The following is a 19,037-nucleotide window of genomic DNA, read 5'->3' as shown; positions in this document are numbered from 1 at the left end:
GAGTTTTTTGGTTTCCCAGTGTACATAAAAGTTATGTTTACACTATGCTGTAGTCTATTATGTGTGCAATAATAACATTATGTCTAAAAAAAGTACATGCCTTATTTAAAAAATACTTTATTGCTAAAAAATGCTAATCATCATTTGAGCCCTTAGCAAGTCATAGTAGTAACATCAAAGATCACTGATCACAGATTACCATAACAAATATAATATAATGAACAAGTGTGAAATGTTGCAAGAATTACCAAAATGTGACACAGAGACATGAAGTGAGCAAATGCTGTTGGAAAAAATGGCGCTGATAGATTTGCTCCATGCAGGGTGGCCACAAACCTGATTCAATTTGTAAAAAAATGCAATATCTCTTAAGTGTAATAAAATGAGGTATGCCTGTAAAAGGAACCATACAATATATGACCTTTGGTGTTTCTGTCTTCTTTCACTTAGCATAATGTTTTCAAGGCTTATCATGTTATAGTATGTATCAGTACTTCATTCTTTTTATTGTTGAATAATATTCCATGATATGGCTATACCACATTGTGTTTATCCGTTAATCAGTTGATGGATATTTGGATTGCTTCACTTTTGGCTAATATGAATAATGCTGCTATGAACATTTTCATTTCTCTTTGGGTATATACAAGTTTTCATTATTTGGGTATGTATAAGTTTTCATTTCTCTTTGGGTATATACCTAGGAGTGGAATTGCTGGATTGTATGGTAAGTCTATATTCCATAGGTTTTTTTCCCCCCATAGTTTTTAATATAATATTTTAATTAAAATTCAGCTTGGGCCTCAGGATGGCAAAAAACATACCTTTACCATAAAATCTATGCTTGTGAGTTCTGATTTTAACTGTGTAGAACTATTTTCCCAAGTATCACTAAAGTTATCTAATATCATCCTAGCTTGTGTAAGTTTGTTTAAATTGAGTTCTAGGTGTTCTGCTTTTTTGTTATGCCAGATGTTCTTTTTATGGGAGGTGAGGGATACATTTGGATTTAGTTTCCCTTCCCTGAAACCTCCTTTAGTATGCTTTGTCTAACTTCCTTAGAGAAGAGCCAAATGAAACTGTACTTCAAAATAACTTAGAACTTAAAGCTGAGAGTCAGGAGACTTGGTTTGAGCTGTTTATTAGCTCTGCATCCTTGTGCAATTCACTTGACACAGCTAGTCAGTTTCCTAATGCAGAAAAGGAACATAACCATTCCTACCTCACAGTCTTGTTGTAGAAAGTAAATGGTATGGATGTGAATGTGTTTTGTAAACAACGAAGTGTTATAAATGCAAAGCATCTCTGTGTCCAGTTCCTTTCATCATATACTTTGTTAATTTTTTAAATTAAATACTTTTCATATGAAGCAATTTCATGGGAACGTAAATCTGCAATTCCAGACTCACTTTAATAATTTGTATTCTCTTTTGTTTATTTGTGCTACCAACTCAAAAGATAAAAACAGGTACAGTTCCAAACCAAATAGAAAGTGCACTTCAGATCACTCTTCATATATATATATATATATATATATATATATATATATATAAAGAGATTTGCATGGTTAGTTTTGCTTTTAACTCACAAAAACCCTGAGTTTGTTATAACGTGTCCATGGTTAATTTTCCATGCTGACAGATGAATATTTATTTGTGTTAAAGTGGTAATATCTATGGTTATAATGATAGAAGCCAAGAAGATTTAAATGCTGAATATATTTGAAGCTTTGCAGTTTTAAGTTTACATAACAAATGAAGAAACTGGCAGAACAAAAGAAAGCCCAAAAGATATTGAGGGTAATTCATGCCATGTAGACCCTAATTGATGTTGGGGAAGACAGCAATGGTGGAAAAATATTTTTCGAATGAAAATGATCAACTTTGTTCTTGCATATCTTTTACTCATATTTCTTCTAATATTTTTGAAACGGTGATTAAACTTCAGGTAGCTATTAAACCTTTATTTTATAGCAGAGAATTCTAGAGATTGTTATTTTCCCCAGAGTTTTCCTTATGCATTTTGGGACGTTGACTCTACTACATGTGGATCTGAAATCACTTTCCTGCACATGACAGTTAGAATGTTTTATTGTTATGTTGGAAATCAGTCCCTGAAGATTTCCGAAAGACCCATTTTATTGTTAAGCAGAGGGAGAATTTTCACTGTCTTGTATAATACTGTTTATGTAAGAGAAATACATGATAATTTCCAGAGGTATGGATTAACTAAAGCGTTCTATCCAAAAAACAACAAAATAAAACATAGCCAAAATTAATTCTAATATAAAATTTTTGGCAACTCAGCAATTATGGTAGTTGAGGCAGAGAATGTATCTATCTTTCTATCTATGGTTATAAATTAAATCCTAGATTTATATTTATTTTTAATATTAAAACATTTATTTAGCACCTTCTATGTATGAAGCACAGTGGAACGAGATCACAGTGATGGACAGATAGCTTGAAGTGGACAAAGGTATAAAGTTTTTAGGTTGTGCTTATGCTATAGCTAAAGAATGATCACTAGTTAATATATGTAGCAAATAGTAATGGAATGATAGGGGTCTCCAGAGGTTAACTAGTTTACCCATCTGTATTTTAGCTGAGCCAATGCCTAAACCATCCCACATGGCTGAGCATTTCTGCATAATTAAAGTGCTCTCCTAGGAAAAAAGATTTCCCAGCTTTTCACAGTTGTTACTCTAATGCATGGGATCAGTACTACTTTCTTTGGCCTAAAGTCTGTGATTAATAGAACTAACTGTTAAGCAGCTTTACACACAAACCACTCTTTATATCAAAATTGATATAAAAATAAGAAATACCATATATATAGTAAGTAGCTGACCATTGTGGGGAAAAATGTTCCCCAATGGAAGTATGTATTTCTAAGACTTCAATTTCATTGAAGTTTAGCATGGACATGTGTCAGCCCTGAAAGCAGTTCCTGTTATTATAATGGCTTTTAATTAGTAGCCATTGATTTTTGCTTTAGGCTTAAGTATTTCCTATGGCTAGCTTTACTTTTCAATAATTTTTAAAAAGACATTTACATAGCTGATTCAAAAGTAATAAAAGAAGCCCTTATTGTTTTTTTTTTCCCCCCAGTTACTTGGACATAGGAGAAATCAAGAAAAGACCAATGGAAGTTGTGAATACAGAGGTAATGCAAATAATAGTAACAGTGCTGCTTTGTGTTTCTTATGGTATGTCTTAGAGATTTGGATGACATTCTAATCGAGATAAATTGTCTAATGTATATAAAGAGGACATTAGATGTTTTAAGGCAAAGATAACCCTTTCTGTGGATCATTATCAGAAACAAACAGACTGAGTAGGTGTCCACAGATGTGTAGGACTAGACACAGCATGCTCTTATTCTCCCATTTTCTAGCTGTGTGTTCTCTGGTTGAAACCCACAGGGATTTTCCCTGTCAAGTGAGAAGAGATTCTGAGCGCCGTGATACCAACCTTTGCCAAAACTACATCCCCTGTCCTGACTTGCTTCTGACAGTCCAATGTCTGAAATGGCCAGGATCACTCTGACTGGCCCTGAGGCTTTCAAATGAGCCTGTTAAGACTTCCTGTGATATCAGGAAAACACCTCCATGTTAACTTGCATTAAAGTTCACTTGAGCGTGGTCACCAGAAGCTTGCATGAAGACTGGCAATGAGTCTTGTGACATAGATATTCATTCCACTATGTTCCACATAGCATCTGGATCCCTAGTGGAATCATCTCTAGTGGGTATTCTATAGGATGTATTCCTTAGTCTATGGATGAAAAAATAGATTAAAAACAAAATTAAGGCAATAGCCTTAAACGTCCCAGTGAGACAGGGAAAATGATAGTTAAACCCAGATTGGGATTCTGTTCACCAGCCAGACTTGCCCTCCTCCCATTTGGACCCCACAGAGTCAAGTGCTCCCAGTGGGTGTGTCCTGCCAGTGCAGAAATGACTAACAGGAAAAGGAGTTTTTCCTCATTTGTAGTGCAGAGCCCCAGGGAGACTCCTCGGCTCTGGCCATTTCCTCCCATGCTGGGTTTATGCCCAACAGGACCAAGTTGGTCTCTCTAGGAAAAAAAAAAAAAACTACGTAAGAAAAAATTTTAATTGTGCAGTGTTTTTAATAACGCAAGATTAAATTCATGATTCAAATAATTTGTGGGAGAACGTGGTAATCCCAGACATTATTTAAAATAATATTGTTTGTATTTTTGATTTTCAATGTATGAAAAGTTGATTATTTATGAAAGTGATACGATTTATAGCTTAACGTAGACAAAAATATAAATTTTTCAGGTGGTGCTTATGTTACAGGTAAAGAATGACTGCTAGTTAATATCTGTAGCAAGTAGTAAGAAAAGACATTAGTGTATTAGTTCTGGATATAATATTGTTTGAAGGACACACAACCGCTTGAAGTAAGCTATCAATACCTTGCTTGAAGTTAGTGACTGAAGCTGAATTTCTGCAGTAGGATTTGTAATGTGTGAATTCCAAAAAAATTATGAGCGTATATTTACTCTGGATTCCAGTGTCTTTGATGAAGATATTGGGTCTGGCAAATTGCAAGAGGTGTGCAAAAAATTTTTGGAATATAGTTAAATAAAAAAGATTATCCTTAACAAAAGAAGCATTCACAAGGACTCTAGTGAATTTAATTTGCTAATTGTTCTTCCGCTTTGGAGCAGTAACTATTGATTTCTCTTTACTTGGGGCCTGTGCACAGGCCACACAGACAAGGTTCTGATTTATGAATGCACGTCTTACATGTGACAAATCCACCCCTTATCTCCAACTAGAAGACAGCATCTCTCCCTCTTCTAGAACACTGTATCTCTCCCACTTTACTTCTTACTGGTGATTCCTGCCCCTTCTCATTTGCTCTAACTGCATGGATCCTGCTGTAGCCTTTCATTTCTTCCCAGTCCTTCCCCTCGCAGTCTTCCAAAGGGGGTCATTTTGGGGATGCAGAGCAGGTGGGAAGAGGTGGTGAGAAACTGTTCTCTTTGTCCGTGACCTTCAGCACTTTCCCTCACTCACCCAAGCCCCACTCTCCCACTTTTGTCCCCCTCAACCTTCCCTCCCAGTCTAGACAGCAGTGTATTTACTTCCCTCACTTTGCATTTCCAGTCTTTTTTTTTTCGGCCGCACTGCATGGCATGCAGAATCTTAGTTCCGCCACCAGGCATCAAACCCGTGCCCCTTGCGGTGGAAGTGAGGAGTCCTAACCACTGGACCAGGGAAGTCCCTTGCCTTTCCAGTCTTGATCTTCAACACAGATACCCTCCTCCCCAAAGTCCACACCATGACCACACACAAAGCCTGCTTTGAGCAAGGGGACCCCTGTTTTCATTGCCAGAAAGGGAGAGTTTTGGGTTCCGGGCATCCAAAATAGGAACTCTGAATGCATTTTCCCATAGAGATATCACTTTCACTGTTGGTTCTGCAGTCTTATTGATGTTGTTTTAGGTGGAGCACAAGTCAGAAAGGCTTTTGTAGGCTGAGCTGAGAACCTCGCTTTTGTGTGTGTAATTCTTACTGGGCAGAAATACCTCTCTCTTTTTCACAAGTGATTAACCATCAGACTTCTAGAATTCCACAAGTTTATAACTTAGAGGACAATCTATGTTCAAAATTTGAGAACAAACTTGACAGACACTGGCCTTTCACAATATTATAGATTCTATTTTCTTGATCTAAGGTGGTGATTTCCTTTCAACATTTGTGTCTACTGAGAAAAGAGTGCACACCTGGTAAAATACTGTTGATGACTGCTATTCTTTGAGGAAGATAACACATCTTTCTCCCAATCACAGGGAGGGATTCACAGAAATAATTTTGAAGTGGGAACATGAATACATAGAATTGGAGAGTTTAGAGTTGTTTCAGAGAAGAAGTTTCAATGCAGTAGTAGTACAAACAATGTCTATTCAAAGACGTTTCAATATGAAGAGTTAGTAAAATTACCTATTCATCAAAACTGGGGACACTTCCCTCAAATCTGACGTATTTCATATTGTTTAAGTTTTCAGTGTTGGGGTTACCTAATAAAAGCCACCACATTGAGGTAGATGCTTCAATTTTTCTAATTGCTTGAAGCATATTCTGATTATTCACAGTGCACGTTATAACAGAAGGACTTTTGCCGTTTGTTGGGGTTTTGTAGGACGTGTGGCGTTGGGTCCCACAGCTGTGGCTAGGTTTTCGCGTGTGGTAGGAAACCCAGCCAGTGGGTGCTGGGGGCCAGCAGCATTCCTCTCCTCCTCCCGGAGCACCCCCCGCCCAAGTCCATAATACAGTTTGCTTGTTCTTTAGACAGTTAATAGTTTAGACACAGTGGTATCCACTTGCTGACTGCAGGTCACGTAATGAGAATGGGCATGTCATCTGGACGTTCCAGGTTCTGCTGTGGTTTCTGTCATTGCCCTTCTGTGCCACGAAACTCATCTTTGAAGAGACACTGAAAGGACAGCTAGTCCTATTCCTCTTCTTCTTTGTAGCCGTGTCATCAGGACAGACAAAGGCAGAACTCTAATGCACCTGTTCCACTAACCTGAAAGAAATACGTGGTCTTATGTGGCCCACACTTTTTGCAGCAGGAGGAAGGGGGAGAGGAAGCGGAGGAAAGACAGAGAAGAAAAAGGAGATGGGAGAAAGAAAAGCAAAATGGTGACTGGTGGTTTGCACCTGCTCCAAAGTTGGGCTGCGCTGTAGGCTCTGAGCCCTCCCTTACCTCTCAACACCAGGTCTTGCTTTTAATAACATCCAGATAAAGAGACCTTCTAGGCCCCCCTTGGACTCCTGCCTCTATTCCCCAGTCATTGCGTTGAGCTATATTTTCATCTCTCTTCCCGCTTTGCCTGCATCGGTGGTGGTTTTAATAAAGACACTGTCCTCATCTTCTGACCTTGGTAGTTCATCTCCTTATTTATGTCTTCCCAGTCCTCTGTCTGCTTCCTTTCCCCCTCCTCTCTGCCCAGTTTCAGACCTCGTTCTGTGTTTCCGCGTTCCAAGTCCACTCGCCAGCTTCTTCCTTTCCTCTCTCAGGGAAGCCGTCTGTGGAGCCCTCTGTCCTCATGCACTGGGAGCCTCTGATCCGCACGTGGGGTACCTTTCCTCTTGCTTACCAGCCCGCATGGTGCTTTTACCCTTTCCCTTTAACTGAAGGAGGGTCTTCTTATTTTTCTGCTTTATCCACTTTGCTTTCACATGATTGAACACCCGTACTGTGCAGCATGGTAGGCAGAGAGCAGGGGAGCAGAATGAACAAGACATGTATAACCTCTCACCTCCAGAAATTTACAGTCTTGCTGAAAAGACAGATACACAAAAATCTCCAGTACTGCATAATAAGCAATTCAGTTTGGTAGGGGTTCAACTCCATTTGCGCTGAGCTGTTTATTTCAAGTGCTTTTGACTTTTATCAGGCGGCAACAAGGCCATCGGTGAACTCTTCCAAGGGAAGCTTCCTTCTTCTTCGACCTAGAGTTGTAGATGTTGCTGATCGGCTGATCAGCTCTCCCCTGTCTCATCCGTGTAGTGAATCCTTTAGATTATGACATTCTTTTTTTTTTTTTTTCTTCAAGGTTCATTCATGTTATATTTATTTATTTTTTAATTTATTTTTGGCTGTGTTGGGTCTTCGTTTCTGTGCGAGGGCTTTCTCTAGTTGCGGCGAGCGGGGGCCACTCTTCATCGCGGTGCGCGGGCCTCTCACTATCGCGGCCTCTCTTGTTGCGGAGCACAGGCTCCAGACGCGCAGGCTCAGTAATTGTGGCTCACGGGCCCAGCTGCTCTGCGGCATGTGGGATCTTCCCAGACCAGGGCTCGAACCTGTGTCCCCTGCATTGGCAGGCAGATTCTCAACCACTGCGCCACCAGGGAAGCCCCCAGATTATGACATTCTTTAATACTTATTTAGAGAGCAAAATCTGTTTCACTGTGTAAGAGGCGCTGGATAGGGCCATTCTGGACAGAGGAGACAAGCAGACAGCTTGGCTACACAGCACTTAGGGTGCGCTGGGAGCTGTGAGTCACCAGGTATAAAATGAGCACTTCTCTGCTTTTTTAGGAGTTTGGAGTGCAGGGGAGAAGACAGGGAAATAAACCAACTATTATTATCCAGGGCACATGTGCTGGGCTAGAGGGATGCTTGGAGGACTGAAGAAGGGTAGATGGGATTAGGTTTATGGGTCAGCCAGTTTTGAAAAGATTTTAAATATAACAGAATCTCTTATTTTTGGCCCATTTCTCTTAGATTAAGGTTTTGAGAATGTCCCTTTCTACTCCTTGATTAAGGAGGATTATTTAATACTTGTATCTGTGTAAAGATCAAAGCCTGTCTCCGACAGAGTGAAAATCAGCTGGATGGAGAAGCAACAAAGGCAGCCTTGCCACTAGTCAGGCTTGGAGGACAGACACATCGCAGGCCAGCTGCAAAGTTATCATAGAACACTGCTTCTCCCAGTTATGCAGCAGCTGTGGCAATAAGGGCCTCCCTTTCAGTGATTAATGCTTACTTGCGGCTGACACTCCAGACCTGCTTTGCTGTTCTCATATTTTATTGGTCATCTTTATTTTTTGTTTTTATTTTTTGGCCGTGCCGCGCAGCTTGCGGGATCTTAGTTCCCCGACCAGGGATTGAACCCGGGCCACAGCAGTGAAAGCGTGGAATCCTAACCACTGGACCACCAGGGAATTCCCTACTGGGCATCTTTAGTTGCTAAATCGCCCTCGCCTCATAACAACCTCTAGTTAATCCCCACATCTAATTTCACCTCAAAACTGCAGTCACTCCAGAACTGAATCGGCTTCCCTTAGACCCTCCTTGGAATCCTTCAACGAGAACCCAAACCTTACAAAAGATGATTCCTTTCTCCGCCTTTCTCAGCGTCATTTTGTGCTTTCTCTGAGTGCCATCCCTCGCTGCACCAAATCAATAAATCTGATTTTGTCTGACTACAGATTTGTTCCTGTTGCTGGTAGTCATCAACCGATGAGGCTTTAACACATGTGTCAGAGCTGCCTGTTAGATTGTACGTCCCTAGGAGGTCTGCTAATTCTGTATAGTACCTAACATTAATAGGCTGGTAGTCGTTTTAATTCTCTATAGTGTTGAATGTTCCTTATCATAGTTAAGGGAGACATCTGTTTGCCTCAAACGTGCCTGGTGATTCTGCATTTCACATATGGGTGGGATGTCTCAAATAACTTAAAAGTCTTCATGGCCACTATCTATCTAGCTTTTGTTTCAGGGATAAAATTAGTTTAGTTAAACCTTTGTGTGATTCATTTATTGTCTCTAGTATAATTTGGAGCTATATTAAATGAATGTTATTCATTTAACATGGATTTACTGTGTGACTGCTATGTGCCAGGCATTGTGCTTGTCACCTGAGAACCAAATAACATGGCCCCTGTCCTCATGGAGTTGACTACTAGCCTTCCTTGCCTGCCATGCCTTACTTTTAACTCTACCAACATTGATCTTTGTTGTAGAACTTGTAGATTTCTTTGGCTCAAAAGCCCACATTTTAAGGGCTAAACAGTTTTCGAACTTTATCGATAATGGGTCAGGAAATAATGGGACTAATTTTTGAGGAGCAATAAACTCCTAATTTCTGGAAAATTTGTTCCATTTTCCTGGAGTTATAAACACCAAGCTGCTAGTTGTAACCTGAATAATGGCTGGAGTTGTCCATCTCCTATGGTCGAGATAAAATTGGCTTGAACCTCCATTACTTAGCCTTTGGAATGTCCTACATTCTCCCCAAGACTTCTGTGAATTCCTGCAAGGATTATTACCTCATGCTCACCTCTTTGCCTGAGCTTCTGCTTCCAAAGTATTAGCTGAGTTCATGGACTGTCTTGTTCCTCTACAGGTTGTATTTGTTTAAGGCCCCACCAACTCAGAGGTGAAATCCTCTCATTGATGTCCACACAAATACCCCGTTCCCACAAGTTTGTGTGTGGTGAAATTTACCAATGGTTTGTAGAAATGGAGTGGGTTTTATAGGTAATCTAGAAGTGCCAACAACTCAAAACTTAATATCAGACTTCCTCATTCTTAAAAATAGCTTGGTCTTATATGCCAGTTCAGGTTCTAGTCTTTGACCTTGCTTCTTGACCTCCTCTTTCTTTTTTTTCCCTCTGCCATTCTCTTCTCTGTTCTACTCCCACTCCAGTTGCTTTTCTTTCTGTCTTTTTTTTTTCTTTTTCATAAATTTATTTATTTATTTATTTATTTATTTATGGCTGCATTGGGTCTTCATTGTTGTGTGCAGGCTTTCTCTAGTTGTGGTGAGTGGGGGCTACTCTTCGTTACGGTGCGCGGGCTTCTCTTTGCAGTGGCTTCTCTTGTTGTGGAGCACAGGCTCTAGGCACACGGGCTTCAGTAGTTGTGGCACGCAGGCTCAGTAGTTGTTGTGCACGGGCTTAGTTGCTCCGTGGCATGTGGGATCTTCCTGGACCAGGGATTGAACCCATGTCCCCTGCATTGGCAGGTGGATTCTTAACCACTGCGCCACCAAGGAAGTCCTGAACTGCTGTCTTAAAAAGAAATCTTCAAATTAAAATCCAAAGGCACCAATGACTGTCTTCCCAAGGAGTGGAAGCTTCCTCGTTGGATAAACATCATATTGGCTCCTCTTGAATATACCTCTCTCAGTTTAGATTTTCATTTATGGAGAATTTGGATAACCGTTGTTTCTTCTTAATGGGGTAGAGTATTGCAGGAGTACCTTGGAGAGGAGGAAAGAAAGGAAGCGAGTTTTTGAAACCTCAGAACTTGGCCTGGTCTGAAAAGGTTGTGGGAACATGGGTTGTACTTCTGGTCAGTCACTCCAGTGAATGTCTTTAAGATTTTGAATATCATTATCAAAACTTCACATTTCAGTTTAATTATTAGGCATCATCTCCAGTGAAACATACTATGAGATTTGCTACTTAAAGGCTTTGGGTTGGGAATGGATTTCTAGACATTAAATTGGGTGTAATTATTAACCTTACTGCAGGAAGGCATGGGGCTCTGTGGTTTCACTAACTAATCTTTAGCCTGGGAATTCTGAGTTCAAAGGGGGAACTACAAAATAGTTAAACTCCTAAATATTTCTTTCTTTAACTTGGGGAAAGATTTCCAGATTATGTTAGTCAAGTTTACTAATTTATCGAAGAATCAAAGAAAATGAAACCCACTTTTGTGAGTTCTTCCAACAATAGTTGAAGCCCCTTTCCAATCTTTTATTTTACACCTTTCCCCCATCTCTCTAATGTATCTGCTAAGTGAGAAGCATTCTTTTAAGGACAGCCAGTTCACATCAGTGGTCATGGTGATTCCAAGGTGTCTGTGACCTTGCCAAGGCTCTAGGAAGACAGAGTTTTCTGTTGAAGAACAAAACTGGCCATATTACATTTTTCTTTCTTCTTTTTAAAGAATATTTATTTATTTTATTTTTGGCTGTGTCGGGTCTTAGTTGCGGCACATGAGATCTTTGTTGCGGCATGCAGGATCCTCCGCTGTGGTGCAAGGGCTTCTGTCTAGTTGTGGTGTGAGGGCTCTGTAGTTGCGGCACGCGGGCTTAGTTGCCCCGCGGCATGTGGGATCTTAGTTCCCTGACCAGAGATTGAACTCACGTCCCCTGCATTGGAAGGCGGATTCTTAACCACTAGACCACCAGGGAAGTCCCTCATTTTTCTTTCACACTTTCTTGTCTGTTCGCTTTTCTCAGTATTGAACAGTGTGTGTGTGTATGTGTGTGAACAAGAGGAAGAAAGAGAGAAGTGTTTATGTCAACCTGGAAAATATTGGTCTAATGAAAAATATCCATTAATAACCCTATTCAGCTCTGATCAAAAGCTAAAAGACTGGTGATTTTAGTTTGTCCATTAACATGTGCCATGGCATTTGTTCCAAATATCTTGCATTTTCTATTTGGCATTTAGACATGATTTTAGAATGTCTGTGAAATTGGAAGATGTGCAAATTAGAGTATGTATATCTTTTTTATTTGTAGTAATAAGCTGTTCTAAGCAAAGACAGACATTTAATAAACAGTTATAAAATAATTATCAACCTTTTAAGAAAAAATAGAAAAAGTATCTAATAAAAGAAATTGCTAGCTAATTGTGTGTGTTTAAAAATATCACTTAATCTAAGTATTGAACTATTCTCAGTAGGACATTTCATTGGCCCCACTAAAACAAAGTCCTTTTGGCAACACCAACAGAACTTCGTGTTCTTATAGTGCATGAGATTTGGAAACACAGAAGATGAAATTTTAGGCATATTTAGTATGATTTGAAGTTCTGCCAAGGTATACCAAACTTTTCATTGATGGATACTGTGCATCTACTAGAAAGTCAATACTTAGGTTCACATTTTAGGATAATTTTTAGAATGAGCTTATTGCATTTTCTTGTGAGTCAAAGGGACAATTCATGATGGAAATATGATTATGTCCACATAGTAGGAATAATAGGAAAATGTGACCAAATAGCAAAGTATAGTCAAGGAAGACAAATTATGCTCAACCATTTATTGAATGCTGCTCATGTACGATTTCACAGTTTCTTGAGAATATTTATCCAGAGCCTGCTGAATGCCAGGCAGTGGGCTAGATTCTAACCACACAGATATAAAAAGACACTGAGTATGTGCCAATCAGAAATTACAACAAGGTAATTGTTGTCAGAGGACGCTGAAAAGAGTTTTCAAAGAAAAGCTGTGTGAAAAAGTATAAAAGATGGGAAAAATAATACCACAGATTGTTAATCCAAGGGGAGAGAATTTTTTGTTTAGACCTAATTAATAATTGGCTTCAATGCTTATAAAGAATATGGTGACTAGGTCTTCTCCATCATAGCTGGGTACCGAAAAGGGGAAAAAAAATTAAGCTGTGGTGTGAAGTTTGAAGAATTTCAGTCAGATTGAAAGAAAGCTTTAAAAAACTTGGTTAAGACTACTAAGCATTTATTGAAAGAAAGTGTCGTATCTTCTTTTCATCTGTTTTAAACTATAAATCCATTCCTTTGACTTGCATATTTCAGTTGCATACCAAAATGGCAGAGGTGAACTGAGGTCTCCCTCTAACCTAAGGTTTCGTGGGTTAGGTTGCTGTCAGAGTCTTCCTGGAAAAACCCAGAAGGACCACTGCCCAGGCTGTCATCACAGTCCCTCATGGAGGCAGCAGTGTGTGGGAGGGACCTGCCCAGGTGACTGGCAGCAATCCGTGCTGGTACCTTCTGCTGTGATTTCTCAAGTTTCAGAGAGTTCTTCTGTGTAAATAAGCAGGCGGTGCTGTGATGTGCTGGTACTCCCAGTCAGAATTTTTCAAAAGCAACAAAATTTGAAGGCACACCATGAAAGTAAAGGGTTTGGAGAATATTCCTGTTTTGGAATGTGGTTTTTGTATTTGGAACTGTAGCATAGCCTCCTTGACAGATACAGCAACCATCTAAAGAGATGTTTCAGTTTTTCTTCCCCACACATTGTACATTCAGAAAAGAAAACCCAAGAGAGTGAGGTGTTAAAGGAATAAGGGAAGTGAAACTCAAAGGAGTCAGTAATAATAAACAAGCATATAAGGTCATCTATGATGATGCATTCATTTTTTATTAGGATATAGAAACAGTTTAAATTATGTTTCTCTTTAAGAACAGATTTGTGTGTGTGTGTGTGTGTGTGTGTGTGCATGCGCGCGTGGGGTAATCTTTTTTTTTTTCTGAAAAAAGGAAAGATATTTAATATATATTCAATATATATTGTTATAAAATGTAACATAATTATATATCACATAGCATACCAATTATATATTACATAATGTATGATGATGATATGAATTGTAATAAAAATACATTATACTTTTATAACTCCTTACATTTAAAAATCTTTCACATATGCCATCTTTGAAATAATCACATGGGACGAGTAATTATTTATATTTTACAGATGAGAAAACTGAGGCACAAGCGTGTTAAGTCATTTGCCAGTGTTCACAGCCAGGTCCTGAACCCAGGTCTCAGATCCCAAGCTCCGGGGGCCACTGCTCAACTGTCACGACCTTTTAGGACCCTCCTCAAAGGTCTGGTGCCGCCCCCAGGCCAATGCCCTTGACATGCCAGCTGTTATTTTTGGCCAGGCGGCTCTCCCACCTCCATCCTAGGCGTGGGGTAATCTTAAATGCCTAACTTGTGGAAACTTTGTTTCAGAGATCCAGAGTAGCACAGAGCAGCAATAAACCCTTAGACTGTTCCTCATGGAACAGCATGGTGAGAACACCATGCTAATGAAGCCAGGGACTTGGGCTGGGACCCCATGGGACTCTCAGTTCTACTAGGTCCCTGGCCCCAGACTGTCCCCCAAACATCTAGCTGTCCTCTCAAGTGTGGCATTGTTTAAGGCATAGGTGAGAATGTATATGAAATTCAGCTTACATCTATCACCATATTGGAGAACAACTAAAAAGGTCTGTGTCCCACAGGTAGTAGGCTAATAATCTTATCTTTGTGTACAAAATAAAACATATTTCTGTGTACTTCAAAATGGATGCATGGAGGCACTTTTTAAAGGTAGGGTGATTTATTTACATTTGGTTTATTTCAGCCTGAAGTATAAAGGTGGTGTGCTTTAGTATCTAGCTTGGTCAACAATGAAAATTCCCATTTATTATTGTGAAAGACTCCTTTTTAAGCAGCCAGCCAGATCAAGCTCAGATGTCATCCCATGATTACATAGTTTGGATGTTTGGTTTGTTGAAATAAGGTTGATTTCAGCCCACCTGTTAGCTGGGGACAAAACTAAGTGGTAAGGGACTGTGGGAGAGTGAAAACTAAATGGACTTGGTATATTTGCAATGTCTAATGTTTAACCTGGGACATTTCTCTCTAGGAAATTTCTAGTGGCAGTCAGTCCATGCTCCTTTGTGTTTTTTTCCTCACCTTCTGGCAGTATTTTTGAGTTTCAAAGATTTATGAACCTCCGTGGCCATCTTGCTATTTCAAATTATACAACCTAATGTAACTGGGCTGCCGACTTCTGGCAATATTTATGAAAGAAGTCATCTGATATTGCCCAGGTTCTGTTCTGTAACTTATATGGTGATTGATAAAACTCCGTAGTCACAGCTTGTTTTTCTAGAAGTGAACAGATAACTCAATTTCCAGTACTATGAGTTTTGCTTTAGCTTGTGTGCTGTGGGATCTCCCACAGCTGGTTTTTAAAAGCTGGATTAAAGGGACTTCCCTGGTGGTGCAGTGGTTAAGAATCCGCCTGCCAATGCAGGGGACACGGGTTCGAGCCCTGGTCTGGGAAGATCCCATATGCCGCGGAGCAACTAGGCCCGTGAGCTACAACTACTGAGCCTGCGCGTCTGGAGCCTGTGCTACGCAACAAGAGAGGCCGCGACAGTGAGAGGTCCGCACACCGCGATGAAGAGTGGCCCCCACTCGCCGCAACTAGAGAAAGCCCACGCACAGAAACAAAGACCCAACACAGCCAAAAATAAATAAATAATGTGTAAAATTAAAAAAAAAAAGCTGGATTAAAGGGACTTCCCTGGTGGTGCAGTGGTTAAGAATCTACCTGCCAATGTAGGGGACACGGGTTTGAGCCCTGGTCTGGGAGGATCCCACATGCTGCGGAGCAACTAAGCCCGTGCACCACAGCTGCTGAGCCTGTGCTCTAGAGCCTGTGAGCCACAACTACTGAGCCCACGTGCCACAGTCACTGAAGCTCACGTGCCTAGAGCCTGTGCTCCGCAACAAGAGAAGCTACTGCAATGAGAAGCCCGCGCACCACAACAAGGAGTAGCCCCCGCTTGCTGCAACTAGAGAAAGCCCACACGCAGCAACGAAGACCCAACGCAGCCAAAAATAAATTAAAAAAAAAAAAAGCTGGATTGAAAAAGTGATTTGAGGACTTCCCTGGTGGTCCAGTGGTTAGGACTCCACGCTTCCACTGCAGGGGCACGGGTTCGATCCCTGGTCTGGGAACTAAGATCCCATATGCTGCGAGGCGTGGCCAAAACAACAACAAAACCAAAAAAACCCCAAAGCAAAAACAACAACAAAAGATTTGAAATATCAATTAAAAAATTACAAATATATATATTTACTGTAGCATAGAGATTCTTTTAGTATGGCTTTTGCAGTGTAGCTGTTTCTCATGAACTCTCAATTGGCTAATATTTAAATTAGTCAAATAGTATATGGAAGTTGGATTGAATTAACTTTCCTCTAGCTGGCACTTCTAATCAGGTTGCTATTCCCTTGTGTTATTCCTGTTTCAATTATTTTATCAATAATATTGATTAACTTTGTCTGACTCTTCTTACCTGTTATCTAAACATGTATACATGGATATGTATATAATGAAGTATAGGCATAGGCAGTGTGATTTGTCATTGGGATTTTTCAGCATTTTTACTTAGTGACTCTTATTTATTCCTAAACTCTCTTCCTCTCTTCCACTTCCCTAATTCACTTGCTTATATAGAACCATATTCAAATTGTAATTCTCTGTTTATGAATTCCCTTTGCTCTAGCTTATGGTGTCAAGTTAGTGGAGTTGTGTGCGTCAGATTTGGTGCCAAGAGAACCTGTCCAATGCTTATTATAAATGAAATTATCCTAGAAAGACAATCTTGGTTAGATATCTGCATTTTAATCTGTAGCAATGTCAGTTTAGCTTGTGTCCCAGACACCATGGGATTACTCTGAGTATATAGACAGAATTATAAAATCATAATGGCAGTCTTCCAGGACTCCATCTAAGCGATCCTAAACGATTATAGAAGAAGGCTTTGTTGTGGAGTGTGGAGAAGGGGAGTCTGGCAATGAGGTGCTCTGTGTTTCTGTTATTATTTTAGACCTTCTTGCGGTTGGGAGGGTTTGGAGCTTAACAGAATGGCACACACTAAACTTCCAGCGCTGTGCTGATAGTTAGAGCTCAATTAATGGAAAATATGCCACATTGCTGCTGATGTTAACAAGAGAGGGCCCTGTGGTAAGTGAAATAAGAGATGGATCACTGACATCGTATTGGCTGCATTTACTGGCTATGTCCAGAAGGAGAAAATGTAAATGTAAATGCTCGATGGAGTACAAAACCCTCTACGGATGCTAGGTGATACTTATCACTCCTTCTGGCTGGGGTGACCATAGATTAGATGTTTAATAAATGGTTAAGATTATTATTATATAAATACATGAAAGAGGAAATACATTAGTAAATCAAGTAGCATACAGTAAACTTGGGTGTGACACTGAATCTTGGAGTTGTTCTTCAAATATTGAGGCTTTACATAACTTCACAAAGACTGAGATATATAGAGAGTGAAAAATATACACTTGACTTAGTCAGGATATTGTCAGGAAGGAAAAGAAAATGTCTATGTCTTATTTTAGTGGAAAAGGAGTTTAAAAAAATATATTGGATATCCTTTAAAACTTCTGATAGAGCTGCAGAACTGAGCTCAGAGAATGAGCAGTCACAAGGGAATTGAAGCAGCTAGAATCCAGACCGCATTATGCCACAGGACCAGGCCATTAAGGATGATACTGCCACCACCATTGATCAATGGAGACATTCAGCTTCTCAGGCCACTGCCGCAAACTTTTCACAGTAGGTGTGGTAAACACTACCCCTAGAAACTGGGCTTCATTGCTACTGATGGTAGCACTTTTACCTTCTCTGCTTTGTTGTGTCACTGGAACTGGTGTTAAAGCCCTGGATGGGACTCCTGGGCCAAGCAAAGGTCATGTTCTGATGGTTTAGCTTACAGTAGGGCTGATAAAGTGGACATCGGCCTTTTTAACCTTCTGTGGCTAGTGGTAGGATCTGCTTCTCCCCAACCTTCACGTGATGGGAACTCTGTTCCTATGGAAGATGCATTCAGATGCCGGAAAGCCAAAATCTGACAAATATTTATTACACATCTTTCTGCCAAAGTCAATGCTAACGTTTCTGCTACCTCTGAAGTCATACTCATCCTCTTCCTCAGAAGGAGGTTACCCATTGTCACCTTAGTTATTGTATCTTGTTCCACGTCAGGATCTCTGGGTGAGGTCTATTCTTTTTTTTTTTTTTTTTTTAATTAATTAATTTATTTTTGGCTGTGTTGGGTCTTCATTTCTGTGCGAGGGCTTTCTCTAGTTGTGGCAAGCGGGGGCCACTCTTCATCGCGGTGCGCGGGCCTCTCACTATCGCGGCCTCTCTTGTTGTGGAGCACAGGCTCCAGACACGCAGGCTCAGTAGTTGTGGCTCACGGACCTAGTTGGTCCGCGGCATGTGGGATCTTCCCAGACCAGAGCTCGAACCCGTGTCCTCTGCATTAGCAGGCAGATTCTCAACCACTGCGCCACCAAGGAAGCCAGTGAGGTCTATTCTTCTTCTAGTTCTGCTGCTATCCCAACTCAATATTATAAATGTAATTATTATTACCTCATATAAGTCAGTGAGATAAGGGGGGGGAAGGATATTAGTTATAGACAATATGCAAGATATACAAGACATCACAAGGAAGGAAATAGGGTATTTCTTCAGAGAATCATGAGACTAGAGATAGTATTCATGATTTCCTTTTCTACCCTCCTTCCTACCTTTAATTAACCTTGGGCTGGCCAAAAAGTTCATTCAGGTTTTTCTGTAACATCTTATGGAAAAACCCGAACGAACTTTTTGACCAACCTATACTTCATCTGCTTAGGATTCTTAATTGGTTGGGTGGCCCAAATGTTTGTTCTGGAGGGATCTAGAACAATAAAATTAACATCTGTGTACTACATTCAGCTTATGAAATAGAGCAGAACAAATATAGTTAAAGCTCCTTATGTCCCTCCTTAGTCCCATTTCTTGCTTCTTCCCAAAATGTAAACACTATTTTGAATTTTATACTTATCATCTCGTTGCCTTTTGTTTTTCTTAATAGTTGTGCTACATATATATGTAATCCTAAACAATATGTAGTTAAGTTTGGAACTTATGTAAATGGAATCATACTCTATGCGTTCTTTTGCAACCTGCTTATTTTGC

The 19,037-nt window shown here is 40.1% G+C and overlaps 1 protein-coding gene across 1 annotated transcript in view; it reads left to right on the top strand.

The window, feature by feature from the left end:
* The window catches only part of DCDC2 (doublecortin domain containing 2), a 159,840-nt gene that overhangs the window by 1,693 nt on the left and 139,110 nt on the right, over positions 1–19,037 (top strand). The window contains exon 2 of the mRNA XM_036870594.1: positions 3,111–3,165. Within this exon, the coding sequence (XP_036726489.1) occupies positions 3,111–3,165 (55 nt within the window). The remainder of the gene's footprint in view (positions 1–3,110; positions 3,166–19,037) is intronic.

This window comes from Balaenoptera musculus, chromosome 11 (genome assembly GCF_009873245.2).
Source record: "Balaenoptera musculus isolate JJ_BM4_2016_0621 chromosome 11, mBalMus1.pri.v3, whole genome shotgun sequence".
NCBI lineage: Eukaryota > Metazoa > Chordata > Mammalia > Artiodactyla > Balaenopteridae > Balaenoptera > Balaenoptera musculus.
The sequence above is the reverse complement of the archived record's forward strand: the minus strand, read 5'-3'. Positions and strand labels throughout refer to the sequence as shown.